Genomic DNA, 20,307 nt, shown 5'->3' on the forward strand with positions numbered 1-20,307 from the left:
AAAAGGTAACTGATTTTTATAAAACTAGTATGGGTGCCCGGCTTCGCCCGGGCTACCTCTACTTACCATTCATTTTTTTTTCATTAAATAAAATTACTTAAAGTTGCATAACCCATAAATTTATCATTAATATATTTTTTATAACATATCCTAAAATTACGATGAAATAAATTTTGAGACAAATTCACTACTCCCGCTATTAATATTTTACTATTATTAATGAAACAATAATGATAACATTTCACTACTTGTCCGTAATCATTATTACTTTCATTACTCCCGCCACGACTGGCGCATTAATATTGATAATTTCACTACTCCTGCCGTAATTATTGTTACTTTCACTATTACCACATTAATATTGATTATTTCACTACTCCTGATGTTGTTTCTACCACTCTCATTAATCTCGTTGATAATATTGTTACTTTTACTATTCAAATGAGTGATTACTATCATATAACTATATCTAATGTTACTACTGACGAAATTAATTTTACTACTTAGGCATGCAATTTTAAGAGAATTATATATTTATATAAATATATTACATATATGCATTAAATCAAATCGAAAGAATTATGCAATATTATATATTATGGAATCTAACTTGAATTATTTATAACCTACTTATTATATTTTTGTATGTTAAATAATTAACATCTCTATACATCTAATAAACCATAAATTTTAATAAAATTACGTAGATTTTAAATGTAATATATAATTTTATGATGATAATAATTAATACCATAAGTGTGCATGTTTATACTAATTAATTATTTTATTTTAAGGAAATTGACCATCTTCAAGTCTTCTATAAATATTTAGGAAAATTACCAGGCACCTTCTTTCTTTTAGTCTCCTTGAAATTGACCCTCTTAATTAATTATTTTATTTTAAGGAAATTAATCATCTTAATTAATTATTTTATTTTAAGGAAATTAACCATGTTTAGGAAAATCACCAAGCTTCTATATAATTTAATTTTAACCCAAACTATATAATATTTGCATTGAGATCCCTTAATTGGGTCCATCACACGGTGCTAGTGATTTAAAACTATATAGTATAATTAATTTGTATAACTTTCTTTAATTACCATTATTTTTTTTTTTCATTAAATAAAATTACTCAAAGTTGCATAATCTATAAATTTATCATTATTTTTTTTTTATGACATATTATAGAATTACGATGAAATAAATTTTGAGACAAATTCACTACTCCCGCTTTAAATATTTTGCTCTTATTAGTGAAACAATAGTAATAAAATTTCACTACTTGCCCATAATCATTATTACTTTTACTACTCCCGCCGTAATTATTATTCTTTTGTCATCTTTTGCCGCATTAATGTTGATAATTTCGCTATTCCCGCCGTAATTATTGTTACTTTAACTATTACCGCATTAATATTGATTATTTCACTACTCCCGTTGTTGTTTCTACCACTTTACTAATCTCGCTAATAATATTGTTACTTTTACTATTCAAATGAGTGATTACTATCATATAACTATGTCAATGATACTACAATTATTTTCTTTACTCGCGAAATACTTTTATTACTTATGCATGCAATTTTAAGAGAATTATATATTTATATAAATATACTACATATATGCATTAAATCAAATCGAAAGAATTATGCAATATTATATACTATGGAATCTAACTTGAATTATTTATAACCTACTTATATTATATTTTTGTATGTTAAATAATTAACATCTCTATACATCTAATAAACTATAAAGTTTAATAAAATTGCATAGATTTTAAATTTAATATATAATTTTATGATGATAATAACTAATACTCCCTCCAATTCGCTATAATGTTCCCTATTTCCCAAAACGGATTATTCAAGTAATGTTCCCCTTTCCTTTTTTGGTAACTTTTTTCTCTTATTTTATTCATTTCTCTCTCCTATAATCAAACCCCACACAACTTTTTTATTCCTATTTTATTACTTTTCTTAATGTTTTGGCCCCACAACTCATTATTTAACTCCTATTAATTCATCTCTCTCTCCTAACATCAACCCCACCAATGTCCTTTATTCATTTTTAATAGTATTTCTTAAGTATCGTGCCAAAAGCAAATGAGAACAATATAACGAATTGGAGGGAGTACTATACTAATTAATTATTTTATTATAAGGAAATTGACCATATTCTAGTCTTCTATAAATATTTAGGAAAATTACCAATCATCTTCTTTTTTTTATTCTCCTTGAAATTGACCATCTTAATTAATTATTTTATTTTAAGGAAATTGACCATCTTAATTAATTAATTATTTTATTTTAAGGAAATTAACCATGTTTTAGTCTCTTACAAATATTTAGGGAAATTATCAAGCTTCTATATAATTTAATTTTAACCCAAACTATATAATATTTGCATTGAGATCCCTTAATCGGGTCCATCACACGGTGCCAGTGATTAAAAACTATATAGTATAATTAATTTGTATAACTTTCTTTAATTACATTAAAGTCCCTTGGTTTCTGGAATTAATATATAGTATTGATAACGTAAAAAGATATGATGATTATTTAATAGTATAGATTTAATGGGTAAAAAGGGAAAATCAACTCGAATCAGGTACCTGAAATCTCAAATGCTACTCTAAGTAGCATTTCATTTAATGTAGCTTATTTGGTTAAATAAACTACTTGCCAAACGCTTACAAAAAAATAAGGTATCTGAAATTTTGGTCAAATTAGCTACTTTGACCAAATCAGCTACCTGAAATGTCTTGCCAAACACAACCTATATATTATCGGTCAGACTCAACTCAAACTCTACTTTTTCTTTTTACTCTTTTTTTTCACAAAAAAAAATTACACATGGGATTCACTCATTGATTAATTTCCATTTAAAGTGGAGTCAAAACTCACCCAAAGTCTTAAGTTGAGTGTTAAAATTTCAAGACTCAACTTAAAACTTTGTCATGACCATGGTAGATTATTGGTAATCTTGAGTAACTTGAATATGTAAATAATTGAAAGGTAAATATGTTGGGAAATAAGCGTCAATCTCCCACGCGCAATGAAAGCAACCAATCGACAAGTAAACCGTAAAAATAAATAACTGTAAGCAATAATAAGATGAGACAATATTTTAGGGTCAAACCCATGGCAAAACCTTACAAACCGGAAGTAAAACCCACTAGCCAAATAGACTATACTCCACTATAATAATATAGTACCAGTACAACGTAACCGTCCCAAATTAATACCAATTCGAAATCCACAATAATATAAGATAACAACCTCTAACCTCCAGTAATATTAGTCAAAGCCACTAATAATCTAATATCACTCATAGAGTAACCTCCTAAATTATTGTATAAAAACACCCGTTGTACACTTGTACTCCACCTCACCCTCAAACCCCGACTTTGTAGTCACTTTGTTAGATTACATTTTGTGAGATATATTTTTCAAAGGAATTGCATCATTTATATAACATGTGAAAGTGACGTTATAACTTAATACCATAATGTCACTTCACGTTATCGCAACAAATGAATTAATAATAATTCATATGTTTTCATGTAATTGTGAAACAAACATGAATCCACATTCATTTCCACCTAATGTTACATGTTACCATCAATACATGTAACACTTAGATACTTATAACCTTCTTTGTGTTGGACAAGTAACATTGACGCGCAACAAAATAAACTAGAAGAAGAATTATAATAAGAGACAAAGTTACAATCTTGGATTAATAAAATGGAAGATGAGTCTTCACCAGTCTTCAAATTACACACCCAATACCAAATGTAAATTATTAATATTATTAGCAGGGGCAAAGCCACCTGGTTGCAAAGGGTAGCGGCCGCTACCCCAAGCAAAAAAAATTCAGTAAAAAAGTCGATTATTGGCTACCCCAAATGAAACTAATGAAGGAACAACTACAACTAAATGCTACTACTCTTCATGTACCAACCCTCTCTCTAAAAGAAATCCTCCCACCTCTCTCTAAAAAGAAACCCTAAATCCCTTCGTCTTATCCGCCGCCCCTCCCTACCAGTCACCTCTTCCCTTTCTCCCCTACCCATCGCCGGAGATGGGGTCATTCATTGACCCATCTCCGGTGATCAAACACACCTCCTCTTAGTTGCGGTCTCTTTTGGTCTGATCTCGCTCCTCTCTTTCTTTGGATCGCTTTTTCGTCTTGATCGTCCGGTGGGATTGGATTGCGGTTCGTGTGGTTGTCCCGAAGTCGTTCCGTTCCGCGTTCCCCTGTCCTGTCATCGAAGCAGCGCATGTGTTCCAGGGGTGTTCCCCTCTCCCTCGCCCCTTTCCCCACCCCTGGTATGTTCCGGTGTCTTAAAGGTTGTTGGTTGTCGTTTTTGATGTGTCAGGTCGATGAGCATAGCTCATCTGGGTGGCGATGTTCTGGTATTGGTGGTGGTTTTGGGACGATCTGGTGTTTCCCCTCCCCCTCGCCCCCTCCCCCACCAGATCTGTCCCATTACCGGGTCTTTAATGTCAGTCCTTTGAGTTGTTTTGGTAAGTTGTGTTGCATGGCTGCCGATGGTCCTGGGGGGGGGGGGGGTCGTTTGGAATTTGGTGTCTCGGTGGACTGGTGTTTGTTGGTTGTGCCGTGACGGTCGTGGATGATTTGTCGAGTCATGTTGCTTCTTGGTTTGAGTGAGGTCGTGTTTTCTAGGGTCTTTTCCTCTCTGTTTGAGGTGTGTGGGGTAGGGGGTTTTTTGGGTTTTGGGCGGTGACTTTGGTTGGGATCGGAGGCGGTGGTCTTCCCGACTTTTGAATGGTGGTTATTCTTTTTTTCCTGTCTTGTTTTTATTTACTAATAACCCCCTTCTTTAAAAGGATTAGTCGTCTATTTAGTGGTAAGCTAAGTCCCTTAAACGATGTTGATGTTGAGGTGCTTGTGTCTCTGGAGGTTCGTGTTACACATTGCATGTTGATTTTCTTGGTCTGTTTGTTATATGAACAATGGGTGCGATCTCTAAGGTGTAGGAGTTTTATCTCCGCTGAAGGCATGCTTTGTCTTGCTTTTCATCTTTTCTTTCTACGTTCTTTTCGCAAGAGCGTAAGTACACCTGGTTATTGTTATTCCGGAGTTCGTATGTATCGACGGTAGTTGGTGATCTTCCATGTTAATGAAGATGATATCAACGTTCGTGACCAAGCTGCCGCCTTTTGTCATTCTACCATCGTTTATCTTGCTTATCTTAATGTCGTAGTTTTAATTTTAAATAAATGTTATGTAATCTCGATGTATGGCTTTGTAGTGCTAGATTTAGTTGTCAAGTGTCTGGTGCTACCTAGTCGAGTAGCTTACTATGTACTGATTGCAATAATGTAAGTTATTCACCTTCTGTCAAAAAAAAAAAAAAAAAATACAACTAAATGCTAAATAAGAACAAGAAAATAGACTTAGTCTAGTGGTAGGAGTTAATTTCTTTCAATCAATACATGGGGGTTCAATCCTCACCTTCCTTTTTTTTTGTGGTTTATTTATTTTTTCAATGGTCTCATTAAATTCAATAAGCTCTCTTATTAATATTTTTGTTCAATAAGTAAAAATTTTCCTTATATTAATTTATTATTCTTTTGCGAATTTTTAAATCGTGCATATTCATATTGTGTAAGTACTAGAGATTTTATTTTTTGCCTTAATAATAAAAATTTGTGGTCGACTCTGCATAATGCCCAAATGAAAATAATTTATCAGAAATAAAACAAAGATAAGTTGTTGAGTATAAAAATTTAAGTCATTACATATATAAAAATGGTTAAATTACAAAGAAGAATCAAATAGTTTTCGAAGAATAAAATTATGACAAGCTGAACATAGGAAAAAAATTTCAAACCATTACACGTTTATTTGATTGTTGATTATTAATTTGAAATTTGAGTTATTATAGGTTACATTGCATAATACGTCATTTCGATTTTTTACCTTTTTTAATTCGACTCAAGACGATATTCGCTACCCCAAACATAAAATCTTGTCTTCGCCCCTGAATTAGTGAATTTACTAGAAGCTGAATAATTATCCTCATTTCAATTTTCAAACATGTAAAATCCTGTTACTCTCCTATTGTTTTCCTTCATTTTACCCAACCCTTAGCATCACCGAAAAAAAGGGGGATTTTCGGATCTCATAACCACCATCAACACAATCGTCATCATTATCAACGAAAATGGGGATTCACTCAGCAGTAATCCAGAAGCTTCTAACAACAAACAGCCATGTCGGCCGCCGCATAATCTCCCACCACCTAAAACCCTACGTCCATGGCACTCGCAACTCTCTTCCCATTATCGATTCCGAAAAAACCCTAATTTCCCTCCGTTCCGCCCTTAATTTCATCGGTAACCTTATCCGTACCCGTGTTCACTCAACCAAACCCGCCCGTTTCCTTTTCGTCAACACCAACCCTCTCTACGACCACATCTTCGACCATATGACCCGTTTAACCGGATTCGGATCTTTCTTTAGTCCCCAAGCTCAGTCATGGCGCCACACCGGGTTTCTTACTAACCCGTATAGTCCTAGGTTGTTTAGGAGAGCTAGGAAGCTTTGTTTTCCTCCTATTAATTTGCCTGATTGTGTTGTTGTTGTTGATTTGGATAAAGAGTCTTCTGTTGTTGATGAGGCTTATCGGGTTGGGGTTCCTGTTGTTGCGCTTGTTGATTCCACTACTTCTGTGGATCATTATAAGAAGATTGCTTATCCTATTGTTGTTGGTAGGGATAGTGTTCAGTTTGTTTATTTGATGTGTAATTTGATTACTAAGACTTTCATGCTTGAGAAGGGCATTACTCGCACTCAACACACCACTGCTCTCGATCTTGTGGATGAAGATGCTTCTAGGTCAGGATTTTCATTTTTTTTAGTAACATTTTTGAATAATAATGTGTGTTTCTGCTTTCTATGTACTCCCTCCTATTCGGAATAACTTACTGTCCTATTTGGACAATGGCACGAAAATTAAGGAATGGAAAAGTATTGAATATGATGGTTTAGGGGTAAGAATATAGGAGTTAAAAGTGTTGTATAGGGGTAAGAATATAGGAGTTAAAATAATGAAAAGTATTGAATATGATGGTTTATTGGTGGTAAATAAAGAAAAGAGCCAAGGGTAGGAAAGTCAAAAAAACATGTCCAAATATGGCAAATGGGACAGTCATGTGAATAGACGAAATGACAAATGGGACAGTTGTTGCTGTCGATGCTTCTAGGTCAGGATTTTCATTTTTTTAGTAACATTTTAGAATAATAATGTGTGTTTCTGCTTTCTATGTACTCCCTCCTGTTCGGAATAACTGTCTCATTTGGACAATGGTACGGAAATTAAGGAGTGGAGTGAAAATAATGAAAAGTGTTGTATTAGGGTAAGAATATAGGAGTTAAATAATGAAAAGTATTGAATATGATGATTTAGCGGTGGTTGGGTTGGTAAATAAAGAAAAGAGCCAAGGGTAGGAAAGTAAAAAAACATGTCCAAATATGGCAAATGGGACAGTTATTCTGAATAGGAGGGAGTATGTATGTGTGTGTAGCTTCTTTTTATCGCGATTGTCCACTTACAGTAATTGTTGTTCTTGTTGTATGTCCATGTCTCTGTGTGTGTTTTATTGGATTGGATGATTGGGAAGCTTTAGAACTGAAATTGGCCAAAACAACATTATTCAGAAGTAGTAGAAAGTGTATAATTTAGTGCAGTGATGTGGGAGCTTCAGAAATGAAATTTCATGATTACAAGTACAGAGTATAAATTTAGTGGAGATGGATGAGTTACAATGTTTAGAAAATAAATGGGCGTAATTCAGTCATTTGGTGCTTAGATGTGTTTATTGGGTGGGAATGAAGTGAAGGCTTTAAACACGATTGATCGAATTAAAAGATGAATTTGGATGCAAGGGAATTAATCATTATTGGGATTGTAGAAGTTTACATCTAACCATTTAATAATAAAATTAGTATCTCATTGCAACTATAGAGTTTATTGCAACCGATGAAAGGTGAGACTTGGAACCCGTGTTAAGGTGAGAGATTGCCGATTTGCCGCCTATGACCGGAGAGTTTATACAGCTGTTGCTGTTCTCTAAACTGTTAGGGTGTTCGAATTCTGGTATTGTTTTTCAGTATCTATTTATGTTGTAGCGTTTTCAAGTGACCAAAAATGAAAATTGCGTGGAGATGTCCTTTGTTAGATGACAGTGGAACCATTTTATTTTATTCGATCATAACACATAACCTTAGAAATGATTAGTTTACTGTTGTAGGCGCCTAATTATTTTCTCATTGAATTAAATATCACCTCACCGCGCTGCTTCTCGTTTCTATGGTATTACGGAGCATCGTTTCTATCTGGTTCAGGGTGCAGGGTTCTGTTACTAAGGTGTGGTTGAGTAGCCAAGCTGTTGATTGGGGAATGACAAATTTAGGGGTGGGGCAGTCATGAGGCAAATCAGGGTATAAAGTTGATGGCTAGTTGTATTAAAAGTTATGTTTGGGGGTTGGGGGGAGGCAATGCGCTAAAGAAAAAATTTGCCCAACTAGAAACTCATATTGCCCATAGTGGTCCATGACTCTATTTCCTTTGATTAAACTCCAAGAGGCCCCTTAATATTGCAGTTCCACCTCATTTCTCAATGTCACTCTGCTGTTGGAGGGTAGTCGGGGTTATGTTATTGGTTGCATCAAGTCAAAGTCAGAAGTATTCGGTGGCATAGTTTGGTTACAATCAAGGCAGGCAGAAACATAGTATCTTTAGCATTTCATGGAGGCAATAAAAAAAATAATTTTTCACAAGCTTCATGAACCTTCAATTTCATAGCTAAATTTCCCCCACGATTTACACCAAAAAGGCCATGTGAGAGTCTTAAGCTTAACTCTTGGGAAATCTCGTGTAAGAAGGGAATATGTGGCAGATTGAGTATCTAGCCTGCCTTGGTGAAAGATAGTTATGGTATTAAGCTCGAACACCCGCTGTGTAAGTCTTTTTTTACTACTTGTCGGGAAATAGTGGTGGGCTCGTAAAATTTGTTTCTGGACCCCATCGTATATTTTAAAGAGTATTAAAAAAAAATTAAGTTTGATATTTCAAATGCAGTGATAACAACTGACTTTTTGGTGTTTTGAGGACCTAAGGTCCTCCAAGATGAATCTGCCACCATTGTTTCTGTATGCTCACAATTTGGGTTCTGTTTCGATTTATGTTGCCTTTTTATACTCGATTCTTGAATTGTTTGCTTACCCTACCTTGTCTCGTTTGGTATACCGTTCTTATTGAATTACCTGTATCCTGCAGCGAGCAAGCAACGCTGACAGACACTAATGAAACTACTGAGGAGTTGAAAATTGTTCCTCAATCAGGTTCTCCAAGGTGAATCTGCCATTGTTTCTGTATGCTCACTATTTGGGTTCTGTTTATGTTGCCTTTTTATACTTGATTCTTGAATTGTTTGCTTACACTACCTTGTCTCGTTTGGTTACTTTGGTATACCATTCTTATTGAATTACCTGTATCCTGCAGCGAGCAAGCAACGCTGAAAGACGCTAATGAAACTACTGAGGAGTTGAAGACTGTTCCTCAATCAGGTCCTCCAAGGTGAATCTGCCATTGTTTCTGTATGCTCGTCATTTGGGTTCTGTTTATGGTGCCTTCTTATACTCGATTCTTGAATTGTTTGCTTACACTACATTGTCTCGTTTGGTATACCGTTCTTATTGAATTACCTGTATCCTGCAGCGAACAAGCAACGCTGAAAGACGTTAATGAAACTACTGAGGAGTTGAAGACTGGTCCTCAATCAGCTTGATGTTGTTTCCGATGGTAATAATAATGTCATGTAACACCTTTTTTGTTGTTTGTTACCCTCAGTTAGCAATTTGGTCAGAGAAACTACAGAACAAATGTCTCTTAGTTGTGTTATCGGAAGTTTCCGTCTCAACATGTGTCAGTGTCAGCTGCCTTTTTTTTTTTTTTTTTTTTTTTGTAATTGTTCTAAACACTATCAGAAGACAGGTTTCATAAAATTCTTTCAATTTCGTTTGTTGTTTAGCAGTCTTTTCTGTTTCCTCTTCTCCTTAGCCTCTTAAGTCAATTCCATTTCCTTCCGCCACTTACGTTTGGTTCGGTAGCACCCTAAACCAACCCATTCACGCTGCGGCCGTTGCAAAGAAAGCACACAAAGAAGGAACGACGCTGAAGGTGTGATTCCTTTTAAATTATTTACCCAAACTTCCTACTTTTTTTTTTTTTTTTTTTTTTTTTTTTTTTTTTTGTGTGTGTGTGTGTGTCTACGGGATTGTTTGGCTGTTATCCATTTGTGAATTTATTTTACATGACAGTATGACACTAGTAGATCGTTTTGCTAGCTGTACAAGGGAGGTATTTGTCTAGGGCACTGCGAAGTGGTGTGTCTTTGTGATAATAATACAGCAACATTATCAAGGGAAACCGGTTATGCACAGCCTTACCCCTATTTTAGCCAGTTAGCCACATAGATTGATTTGAGGATTGTATGATTGTATCAAATGACAGATGACTATTACTTGACAATGGATAGAAGTGCAAGTTTTAGAAGTCATTTTGCTTTATTCCATCATAACATAACATGAAACCAAAGTAATAGATTTTTGTGATTAACACAGTAAGTATACTTCTAGGAAAAAACTCATAATCATTAGGTGGAACAGAAAAAAATTGATGAAATGGCCGGGTTTTGCAGGATGCTGAGCTGACGCCTGGAGTTCTAACCGAGGAAGAGTTGAGTTCCACCAGCAGATGAATACTTTTAACAAATTTCTTATAGATTAAAGTATTACTCCGAATTCACTAATTCACACACTATTATTTGCCAGTTTGGTAGCATTCAAGTTGGATGAAGAAACAGTAATCCAACAGAGGTTTTTTGTATACTTTTTTGGTCGAGGTTATCCTGGCGGCGATGTCAATAAGGAGAATGCCTCTCCCATTATTTCGGAAGGACAACTTTCTCTTTTGGCTGTTTTGCAAACCGGGTCGCTTACCCAGTTTTAAAAACCGTGATTTTTCGATACCGGGACCGACCCATTTTAATTCGGTTCACCGGTTTTTTTTGCATTTTCCAAACCGGATAATTCTACCCTTCCCAGTTCTCACACCTCTTTCCCTCTCTCTACTCTTTCATACGCAGTAACCCAACACCAGAAAAAAAAATAAAAAAAAATAAACCTCCATGCCAACCGGCAACCGCCAACCCCACCAGCCACCCTACACTCACCACTAGACTGCCTGCACCTTCCCTCACCCTACCGGACCACCGCTCCCACATCCCCTCCCTTGCCTATCGACCTTCACCACATGTCGCTGCCTACCAACAAGGCAACAACCCTTCACCTACCGCTACAACGCATTTCCCACCCACCTCCTTGCCGGCGCCCAACTCTAACTCGACGTTGCCGTCTCCGCCCCGCTGGCGCACCACCCTGGCCCCCACCGATGAGCAAACCTAGATTCAGATACAAAGTTGATAATTCAATCGGGGAAGGAATTCATCAATTATATTTGACCTACAAAGTTTAATAAATCCAATTTACAAACATTCAATCAATATTATGTAATTTAATTAACAAAATGAAGTGATTATCTGTTTAATTATCTATTAAAATTCATAATATAAAATTTTGGGATAATTTTAATTAAGTTTTAAGAGAGTTTTTTTATATTTTTTCAAGAGGGAGGGTAATGGTGGAAAAAATTGATAAAATATGTAGGATTAAGTAAAACCGTGTTGAATTTAACAATTACGATATATTTATATTTCTCTTTTTTTCTAGAAAAAAGTTTCCAAGACTAAAAAATTTGTTAGTATTTGCATTCACATTTCATTGTCTCAACATAAATATTTTTCTAATATGACAAAAGTAGGGTGTGCAACACATTATTAAAAAGTAAAATAATTAGACCATTTAGACCAAACAACTCCAGTCAAATCCTGATACTCTTTTCAGCAGACAAATTTTGAAAAAAATACACAAATTGTTGGTGGAAAAGCATGCATTCTGCAAATCTTGTTGAAATTATGCCTTAATTATGTCTTAATAATTTACAAATTACTCTTATTCTTCCATTACTTTACTCTTTTGGCGCCTACTATCCCACTTTCAACTTAAGATCGATGTGAACAACCTTCTTTCTGTGTTCTCACCTTCTGCATAAAATTCAATCAAATTCAATCCCCTTTTCATATACTGTACTTTTCTGTGTATTTGATCTTCTGGGTTCTCTTATTTTATGCATTTTGAGGTAAATTTTCAATCTTTTTGTAAATCTAGGTAAATTTTAGCATGTGGGTTTTGATTAGTTCATAATTTTGCTGAAGATTAGTGTTTCAACATGATTGATTGTTAGTTATATGATTTAATTTTGTGCAAGATCTAATCTTTATGCTATTTAATAAATGTATTGTCTTTTTTACCTAATTGGACCGTCACACAGTGTGAGACCGTCTCATGCAATAGTTTACTGGATGTTGATATGTTGTCTTTAAAACATAATCATTTGCTGTTATTAAACCTCAATCATTTGGGGTTTTAATCATATTCCCTCCCTTCAACTTCACACTACCACTTTCTTTTTTCACGTTTGCCAACGCGACTTTTACGCGCTAAATATATGATCGTTAGCTACGAATTTGTAAAAAAATATAAAAATTAGATATTTTGAATGTACTCGTAAGACAAATAAAACAAGATCCCACATGAATATATTTTCACTTATATATTGGGAGAAAATTGAAATTGAATGCTTAGTTATGAATAGTGTACAAAATAGATAATGGTAGTGTGGAGTTGAATGGAGGAGTATCTAATTTTAAATCATGGTTAAATAAGTATTGCATGTCATTTATTATAGGTGGAAAATGAAGCTGTTCCTGTAATCATATTACTCATTGTGTCTTAGTCATTTGTTTGCCTTTATATTAATTGCGAGGAGTATTCTAATCAAAGGTAAACTATTGATTTAGACGGAGGAAGTATGTACTTTTCATCTTATAGATGCTTAACTGATAGGCTGAAGTCTGAGCTTTACTGTGGTGTCTTTTGTGCAGTGTCTTACTGGTTTGAATCGTTGATGCGATACTGAATAATGAGAATCTTATCTACTTAGGAGAGTATACTACTAGAGAACTGAGGGGTAGGAATTTACAAGGACATAAGCGAGTTTTGCGTACGCTTGTGTTAATTATAATAATGGGACTTCTATGTTCGAAGAGTTTTAATGGCGAAAAGATAAATATAGAGTTTAGCCCGCCTCTGACAAGCGAGGGTAGTTTGACATCTCGACAAACAGACTCGGGTTTAGTATCAAAGCCTGGAAGCATTGAAAATCATTCCTATGATGCTAGTGACCGACAAGTGGAGGAGCATTTCTCAAATTGTGTAGGCTCCAATGACAGAAAACAAAGTGATCTTGATGATTTCTATGATGGAATTCCTCGTGTTCCAAAAGTGTTATCACACAAGTCAAGATCAGTGAGGTCTAGTCAAGCTGCAGTTGCAAAGGTTTGATGCTTGCTCATTGAAATTCTTTTTGCTCTATTAGCATTATAAGTTTTTAAATTGAGAGTTACTTGCTTGTTATGCCATGTGTCTGCTATCTTTGTCTGTTTCATTAGTTATTCTTCAAATATTTCCAAAGGTGCCAAATGATAATTCATGTAAGGCGACCCCAAAATGATGATTCATGTTAGCAAACCCCAAACCCTTTAGGATTATGGCTCTCTTGTTGTATTTCAAAAGGAGCCTAAGACTCAGTGCTCTTTGGTTATGGCATTATGGGTAAGTGGGTATGATGGGAAGAAGCAATATTGCTCACTGAACTAGCCGTACTTCGTTTATTTGTGAAGTAGCAATTATTTGATGCAATTCTCGGTGTAATTTTCTTCATCAATCAAGTGTGATTGGGTAAGGTTGCTTACATCGGACTGGCGATTCCTATATGTACCTTTTTTTTGGGTGGGCCCTTGATGCATTGTTATCAGACCATCACGGAGCAGTCCACTCTGATTAACTTGTTCCTTTTCCCCGTTTGTCTTGCTTCTGTGGGTTGGCTGGCAACTAAGCCCATGTGCACGAAGCTTATTTGCTATCATATTTGTATCTGTCTAATCAGCAAAACGATGAAAATCTGATATAGCAATCTAACATGCTGGACAAAAATGTGGGCAAACGTGCATTCTCACTGTAGAGTTGTTTTGTATGTAAACTTACCATAGAGAGGATGTTTGTTACATCAGAAGGAAGGAGTTGCCATTCAAGTTGTAACTCAACTTGCCGCGACTAAGAAATTTTGCTTCTGGAAGAATTCAGATTATTGTAGCAATAAGCAGATGGTTATATTACATCCACCCTTCCAATGTCTTCTACTTCTTTTTATATTCTTCCTGTGTCTCTTGCATTGGAATTTACTTGTTCTACACGTGCGAGTTCTCCACATTTCAATAATGTTAATCTGACATACATCCTACTTGTACCTGCCTCCTTGTGAACTTGGTGCTTCAATAGTTCAATGTAAAATACCATCTCTAGAACATGTGCATTTGCTCAGGTTTTTTTTGAGCAAAACAGATTTCCTCCTTTTCCTCATCTTCATTCACTTTGGATGCTGACTTGCTGAGGTAAGTTCGCCGCGGATTAGTAGGCAACTAATGGAGTTAGGTTTATTCTTGATTTTGCTGATTCTCTAACTATTGTGGCCTTGAAAGGGGTGATCTTCCGCAGTAGTGTATGGTCAAAACTCTTCAATTCTAGGTGATTCTGTGTGTATTTTCATTTTACTTTTTATGGTTCCCATTGGTTAATAGGTCTGTTTTTTTAAAAAATAAATTTTTATTAAGATTCTTCTATGTTGCAGGTTTCTGAAGTGAGCGTACGCCTGGGAAGGGCAGGTACCATGGGGTTTGAGAAGGCAGTGGAGGTTTTGGATGTGCTTGGGAGTAGCATGACTGATTTAAACTCAAGAAGTGGATTTGCATCTGGTGTTCTATCGAAAGGAACTAAAATATCAATTTTGGCTTTTGAAGTTGCGAATACCATTATGAAGGGGGTTTGCCTTATGAATTCCTTGTCAGAGTCACGCATAAGCCACTTGAAAGAAGTGGTTCTCCCTTCTGAAGCTGTTCAAAAACTAGTAACAAATGATTTGGATGAGCTTTTAAGGATTGTTGCTTGTGATAAGAGGTTGAATTCAGAATCTTTTACTCTTTGCAAAATACTTCCTCTGATTATTTGAAAGCATTCCAATGTAAAATTTTAGAAACACGACAAAATATAAAAAAATGGGTACATTAATACCCATTTTCCTTTTCTCCTACTCCTACGCGAGGGTAGAGTAAATGAATGAGTATTTTTGAAATTTCATAAAAAGTAGCCTAAATAAATATTACATAAAACCTGGATGGAAGCATTCAAAGAATTAAATTCCGTCATTACGTGGATGTTTACTTTGTGTGCTTACAATCTTCACTTTCTTTGACAGGGAAGAATTAAGTTTATTTTCAGGAGAAGTCATACGATTTGGAAATCGCTGTAAAGATCCTCAGTGGCATAACTTAGACCGTTACTTTTTAAAGTAATACAACTAGCATAAAGTTTAAATCATCATTTTGAGATGTTCTTTTCAACTTGTTTTCTCATGTGTTATACTTTTGTTCAGACAAAGCAGGGAAGGTAGCCCTCATAAGCAGCTGAAGGAGGATGCGGAGTCAGTGACACAACAGTTAACTATTTTGGTTCAGCATACAGCAGTGAGTGCCATAACCCTTGTCTTTTTTCTTAAGGTCTCTTATAACCTTTTGCGCTTTGTAGGAAAAAAAGATTCTTCTTTCTCCCTTCTTTCCTTATTTTTGTAGTAATAAACTACTCTGTCTAGATCCCGATATTTTGTTTCTTCTGCAGGAACTTTACCATGAGTTACATGCCTTCCATAGATTTGAGCAAGATTACCAAAGCAAATGTAGTGTAGACTGTAAGTGGCACTCCTCTTCGTTTCTTAACTAGCTTAAATTATCTCGTGAAATATGAATTTTAGTCAAGCACTTGGTGGATTCATTTTCTATGTAATATTGAATTTGGATTTGTTTACGTTTATAGTCAACTGAGAGACTCACTATTCGTTAACTTTGAAATACATTTAACCACAATATCCCTCTTCCTCAAAGGCCTCACCTACGGCGTGGTAAGGTTTTAGGATGCGCTCAATCTCACCTCTATGTTAGGAATCACAGAAAGGTTCATTCCAGATTATTCATGGAGAAAATTGCCTCTAGAGTGCGCCAATCACAGCTACTTTGCATTATAAGAAGCTTGTGTAGTTTAATTTAGTGAGCCATTTTGGTTTACTCTATTATACTCTAGACCCAAAGAATGTTATATCTTTGGTTTCACTAGAAATGGATTTTTTTTCTCCTTTGGAATACAATAGAATAAAGCAAAATGGCACTAAGTTGTCTTAGGGTTTCTTATATCGTGAATTACAATTCAGTCGATGCCATTGCAAGCACAGTTTTCGTTACGGGCATTCGAAAACATACTCGTTGTGTTTCAATGCAGGGATAACGCTATATGCGTCGGACCCTACTCCGTCATAAGGATTGGGGTATTGTTATTGTAATTAAGTTTTGCATTGTTAACTGCAGAACTCTATATTTCCATAATAAAACTTCTCTTTTCTGCATAGCTGGCAGCAATGCGGTTTTACGGGAAGAACTTAAAAAGCAGAAGAAACTAGTCATGAAGCTTAAAAAAAGATCACTTTGGAGCAGAAGTTTGGAAGAGGTATTTTGTCTGCTACTAACTTCATATCAGTCCAAAGTATTACGCTAACTTTGTCGACCTGGTTCTTTTTGTGTTTTTGATTGTAGTGGCTTTTCCCTTCAACTTATGCGAAACCTTTAAATCTAAAAGTGCCTGTTCAAGCAATTAGGAAATTGACTATTAGTAGTTTATTGTTTCTTTCAGATAATGGAGAAACTCGTCGATGTTGTCCTGTTTTTATACATGGAGATACACCAGAACTTCGGAAGTGATGGTAATCATGTTACTAACTTTATACTCTTCAAATTCTTATCCATTTGTTTAAGTTTCAGTTTGTAATGTTTCCTCTTCGTTCTAATTTGTCTGACCATCTTCTCCCATTCTTTGAAGGCATGAAGTACATTTATTAATCATCACCCCTCAAAGCATGGGGGAAGACGTATACATTTTTGAAAAATGGATAAGGCGTGATCAGGCTTTATCTGATATAGAATTAACAGTTTTAGGAATTAGAACTATGAGTATCATTGACTATCATAGATTAAGAACTTCAGAAACTTCTAGCTGCTCTGCAGCAGTCCAGCCTCTCAAAGTGTTGTTTTTGAACTGTGAAGAAAACCCAACACCCACCGACATTTGAGACATCTTTTAAAGGTTAAAAATTTCTAGTATGTTTCACAATCAGCAAAGCTCTATTTTCATAATCATTGGGCGCATCGCTATTTGTCTCAAGTTCAAGTTGAACGCCTAATAATTAATCAAGGAACAGAAAAAAAGAGCCCAAGGGGTGTTTACTAGGCGCACCCGGGAGCATTTGCTAATTGCTACTAGTCTCTCAGGCTATGTGATATTTTGATGTCGTAAATCCGTAATAGTCCATGAGGTAGTGAGACCACATTTTACAGGTTTCTTGCGGATTGGTACAAATACAAAATAGTTTTGCACAGTTGCACACACCATTCTCCCTATGCTTACATAGTTGTGGTCTTTCTTTTCAACAAGTGCCGATAATATATATGGTACTTCAATGTTCTCTAAAATTTATGTGATGATATATTCTAGGGCAACTCGAAGATGCTAATGGACCGGATGAACACACTCTAAGCAATAACCAAAGGCTGGGACCTGCCGGCCTTGCTTTGCATTATGCGAACATTATTCTGCAAATAGATGGAATTGTGAGTAAATATGTTACCTCTTTTCAGATTATTATTCACCCCATTAAGTTCCACTTTTTCTGAACAATGCTTGTCCTCCGTTCTTCCTCTCATGTAATTTCACATTGCATAGCACTTCATTTCTTTGTTTGAATCCTTGGATATACAAAACGTCCATTTTCTCCCTTTTATTCTTTGGTTGATTCAGTACACTAACCCTTTTTTTTCCAAAATGAACACTTCTAAAAAAATGCACCTGTTTAATGTGGAGATTCTGCCAACTTTTGTTCCCTCTTCCAATGGCAACACATACTATGTAAACTATTGCTGAACAAACTTATTTTCTTATGCTCACAGGTGGCTAGATCGAGTTCCATGCCTGCGAATGCTAGGGAATCATTGTACCAAAGCCTGCCACCAAGTATAAAATCATCTTTGCGCTCCAAGCTGCAATCATTTCATGTCAAAGAAGAGGTATTTACGAACCTGCTACTATCCACTGTCTTATCTCTGTACAGTAGTTTTTGCCTCCGATCCTGAGCCTTCCCTTACTTTTTTCAAAATCAAATGATCTCGGAATGGGCGGAGTGGCTTTTATTCGTGATTTTGAAGCCCTTCACAAACATTCATGTTCAGTTAAAGATCTGTCCAATCCTATAATGAATACAGTAGCTAAAGTGAGACTTATTGTGTTACGGAAAATGGGGAATTTGGACATGAAATAACCGTCATGAGTAAGAATTGCTTAAAGCTGAAATGCTTTTACAACCTAGACTCCTATCATGAGTTTTGTTTGTCCAGTGTTTTAATGTTGACACTTCCGATTTACAGCTCACTATGGCGGAGATTAAAGCTGAAATGGAGAAAACACTGCAGTGGCTTGTTCCGATTGCTAGCAATACCGTCAAGTGAGCTCATCTTTAGATTAGTTTTTCTTTTTCTCCATAACAAAGGCTTCAGTCTTCTAATTGATTCTTTTTTTCCAACATGGTTGCTAACTTGTTTTTAGGTCCCATCACGGATTTGGTTGGGTCGGCGAGTGGGCAAACTCCGGGTAAATCCGTCATTTTGAAAGAATGTCTTCTTTTTCTTCGAGTGGATATATTTTGTTTCATTTAGTATCTGCAACATTAAGCATTTTAAATTGGTTTCAGATTTGACGCGGGTGATACATCTGCTGAAAAGGCGGATTCTATCCGCATTGAGACACTTTATCATGCTGACAAGTTGAAGACTGAAGCTTTCATTACTGATCAACTAGTCTGGCTTCACTGCTTGATTTCCCAATCAAGAATTGCAGCCATCGGTTTTTGCGTCAAGTCATTACCGAAAGTTCACCAAAGAAATCAGTCTGTAGAAGTCAAATCTTCCAGTGAACCATCCACTTCAGAGGGTCATGGGTTATTGAACGACACCGGTGCAATGAATCAGACATCAGGAATGCCCAATGGTCAGGATTCCGATTTGGTTACAGATACCTCTACGATATGTGGTGAATCGAGCATGAATCGGACTTCAGAAATGATCAATGGTCGGGATTTTAATTTTGTTACAGACACCTCTAAGATATGTGATGGATCGAGCATGAGCGTGGCCCATCCCCAACCCCAAGATTGCACAATGAATCAGACTTCAGGAATGATCAACAGTCAGGATTTCAGTTTTGTTACAGATACCTCTAAGATATGTGATGGATCGAGCATGAGCGAGGCGCCCCATCCCCAACCCCGAGATTGCGCTAACCCGATATCCATGGCTCCTCAGCTTCCTTCAGACGAACAAGAGCTGAATGTTGATAGGGCTATTTATTCATGTTGACCGACTCATTCATGATTTATTACCCATTTGCAGAATTTGGTGCTACAGCCTGCAGGTGATCGCGTTATGTCTGAGTGGTCGAGTTGTATAATATTCCAGTTAGTGAATATATACATAGATCTTACCTTTTGCGGTATAGAGCTAGTATTTAGTGATTCATTTGCTTGTCATATACTCGTGTATAAGTTTCTACGATCACACTGTTGCATTATGTCGAAAATCTGTAGGAAAGCTACCTTAGATGAAGTGCAGGTTCATTTGGAGCATCAAAACTTACTTCGTATATGAAATCGTTTCATAAGTGATTAAGTGGGTTTAGGTTTGTTATACATATAACACCGTCTCATATAAGAATCACAATATGATGTCCAAGATAGTTTACATATGCATTTTTTTCGTTTCATTGTAATGTATTCCTTAGGAGCGTAACAGAAAATACCGTTTAATGTATTTATTTTGTTTCGGTTGGAAGAGGCTTAAGTTTGTACGATGACTGAATTCATATTGTGATTCGGTCATAATTT

The 20,307-nt window shown here is 35.7% G+C and overlaps 2 protein-coding genes across 6 annotated transcripts; both read left to right on the forward strand.

The window, feature by feature from the left end:
- Positions 1 to 6,124: 6,124 nt before the first annotated feature.
- LOC141619718 (small ribosomal subunit protein uS2m-like) lies at positions 6,125 to 10,999 on the forward strand. Of its 4 annotated transcripts, none has more exons than XR_012531791.1 (6): positions 6,125 to 6,872; positions 9,316 to 9,390; positions 9,541 to 9,635; positions 9,757 to 9,840; positions 10,149 to 10,218; positions 10,739 to 10,999. XR_012531791.1 is itself a non-coding variant. In XM_074436739.1 (5 exons), the coding sequence occupies exons 1-4, from the start codon at positions 6,199 to 6,201 to the stop codon at positions 9,824 to 9,826; spliced, it is 894 nt and encodes a 297-aa protein (XP_074292840.1). In that variant the 5' UTR covers positions 6,125 to 6,198; the 3' UTR covers positions 9,827 to 9,840; positions 10,739 to 10,999. The 4 variants fall into 4 exon arrangements, 2 of the variants coding, with proteins under 2 accessions (XP_074292840.1, XP_074292839.1); XR_012531790.1 differs by having other exon boundaries at positions 9,541 to 9,615; XM_074436739.1 differs by lacking the exon at positions 10,149 to 10,218 and having other exon boundaries at positions 9,541 to 9,615.
- Positions 11,000 to 11,871: 872 nt separating this feature from the next.
- LOC141619720 (protein PSK SIMULATOR 1-like) lies at positions 11,872 to 20,029 on the forward strand. 2 transcript variants are annotated; one of them, XM_074436741.1, is made up of 14 exons: positions 11,872 to 12,297; positions 13,103 to 13,556; positions 14,908 to 15,233; positions 15,532 to 15,624; positions 15,709 to 15,799; positions 15,951 to 16,020; positions 16,732 to 16,829; positions 17,013 to 17,082; positions 17,871 to 17,986; positions 18,323 to 18,439; positions 18,797 to 18,873; positions 18,975 to 19,019; positions 19,120 to 19,466; positions 19,549 to 20,029. In XM_074436741.1, exons 2-14 carry the CDS (start codon positions 13,245 to 13,247, stop codon positions 19,551 to 19,553), a joined length of 1,767 nt encoding a protein of 588 aa, XP_074292842.1. In that variant the 5' UTR covers positions 11,872 to 12,297; positions 13,103 to 13,244; the 3' UTR covers positions 19,554 to 20,029. The 2 variants fall into 2 exon arrangements, with proteins under 2 accessions (XP_074292842.1, XP_074292841.1); XM_074436740.1 differs by having other exon boundaries at positions 11,879 to 12,297; positions 19,120 to 20,029.
- The last annotated feature ends 278 nt before the right edge of the window (positions 20,030 to 20,307 follow it).

This window comes from Silene latifolia, chromosome X (genome assembly GCF_048544455.1).
Source record: "Silene latifolia isolate original U9 population chromosome X, ASM4854445v1, whole genome shotgun sequence".
NCBI classification, from domain to species: domain Eukaryota; kingdom Viridiplantae; phylum Streptophyta; class Magnoliopsida; order Caryophyllales; family Caryophyllaceae; genus Silene; species Silene latifolia.

Excerpts from the sequence above, each read along its gene's own strand:
- LOC141619718 (XM_074436739.1), top strand. The coding sequence starts at position 6,199 with ATGGGGATTCACTCAGCAGTAATCCAGAAGCTTCTAACAACAAACAGC. Across the intron at positions 6,873-9,315 it reads GTGGATGAAGATGCTTCTAG|CGAGCAAGCAACGCTGACAG; the intron begins GTCAGGATTTTC and ends TGTATCCTGCAG. Across the intron at positions 9,616-9,756 it reads CCTCAATCAGGTCCTCCAAG|CGAACAAGCAACGCTGAAAG; the intron begins GTGAATCTGCCA and ends TGTATCCTGCAG.
- LOC141619720 (XM_074436740.1), top strand. The coding sequence starts at position 13,245 with ATGGGACTTCTATGTTCGAAGAGTTTTAATGGCGAAAAGATAAATATA. Across the intron at positions 15,800-15,950 it reads TTTTGGTTCAGCATACAGCA|GAACTTTACCATGAGTTACA; the intron begins GTGAGTGCCATA and ends TTTCTTCTGCAG. Across the intron at positions 16,021-16,731 it reads AAGCAAATGTAGTGTAGACT|CTGGCAGCAATGCGGTTTTA; the intron begins GTAAGTGGCACT and ends TTTTCTGCATAG.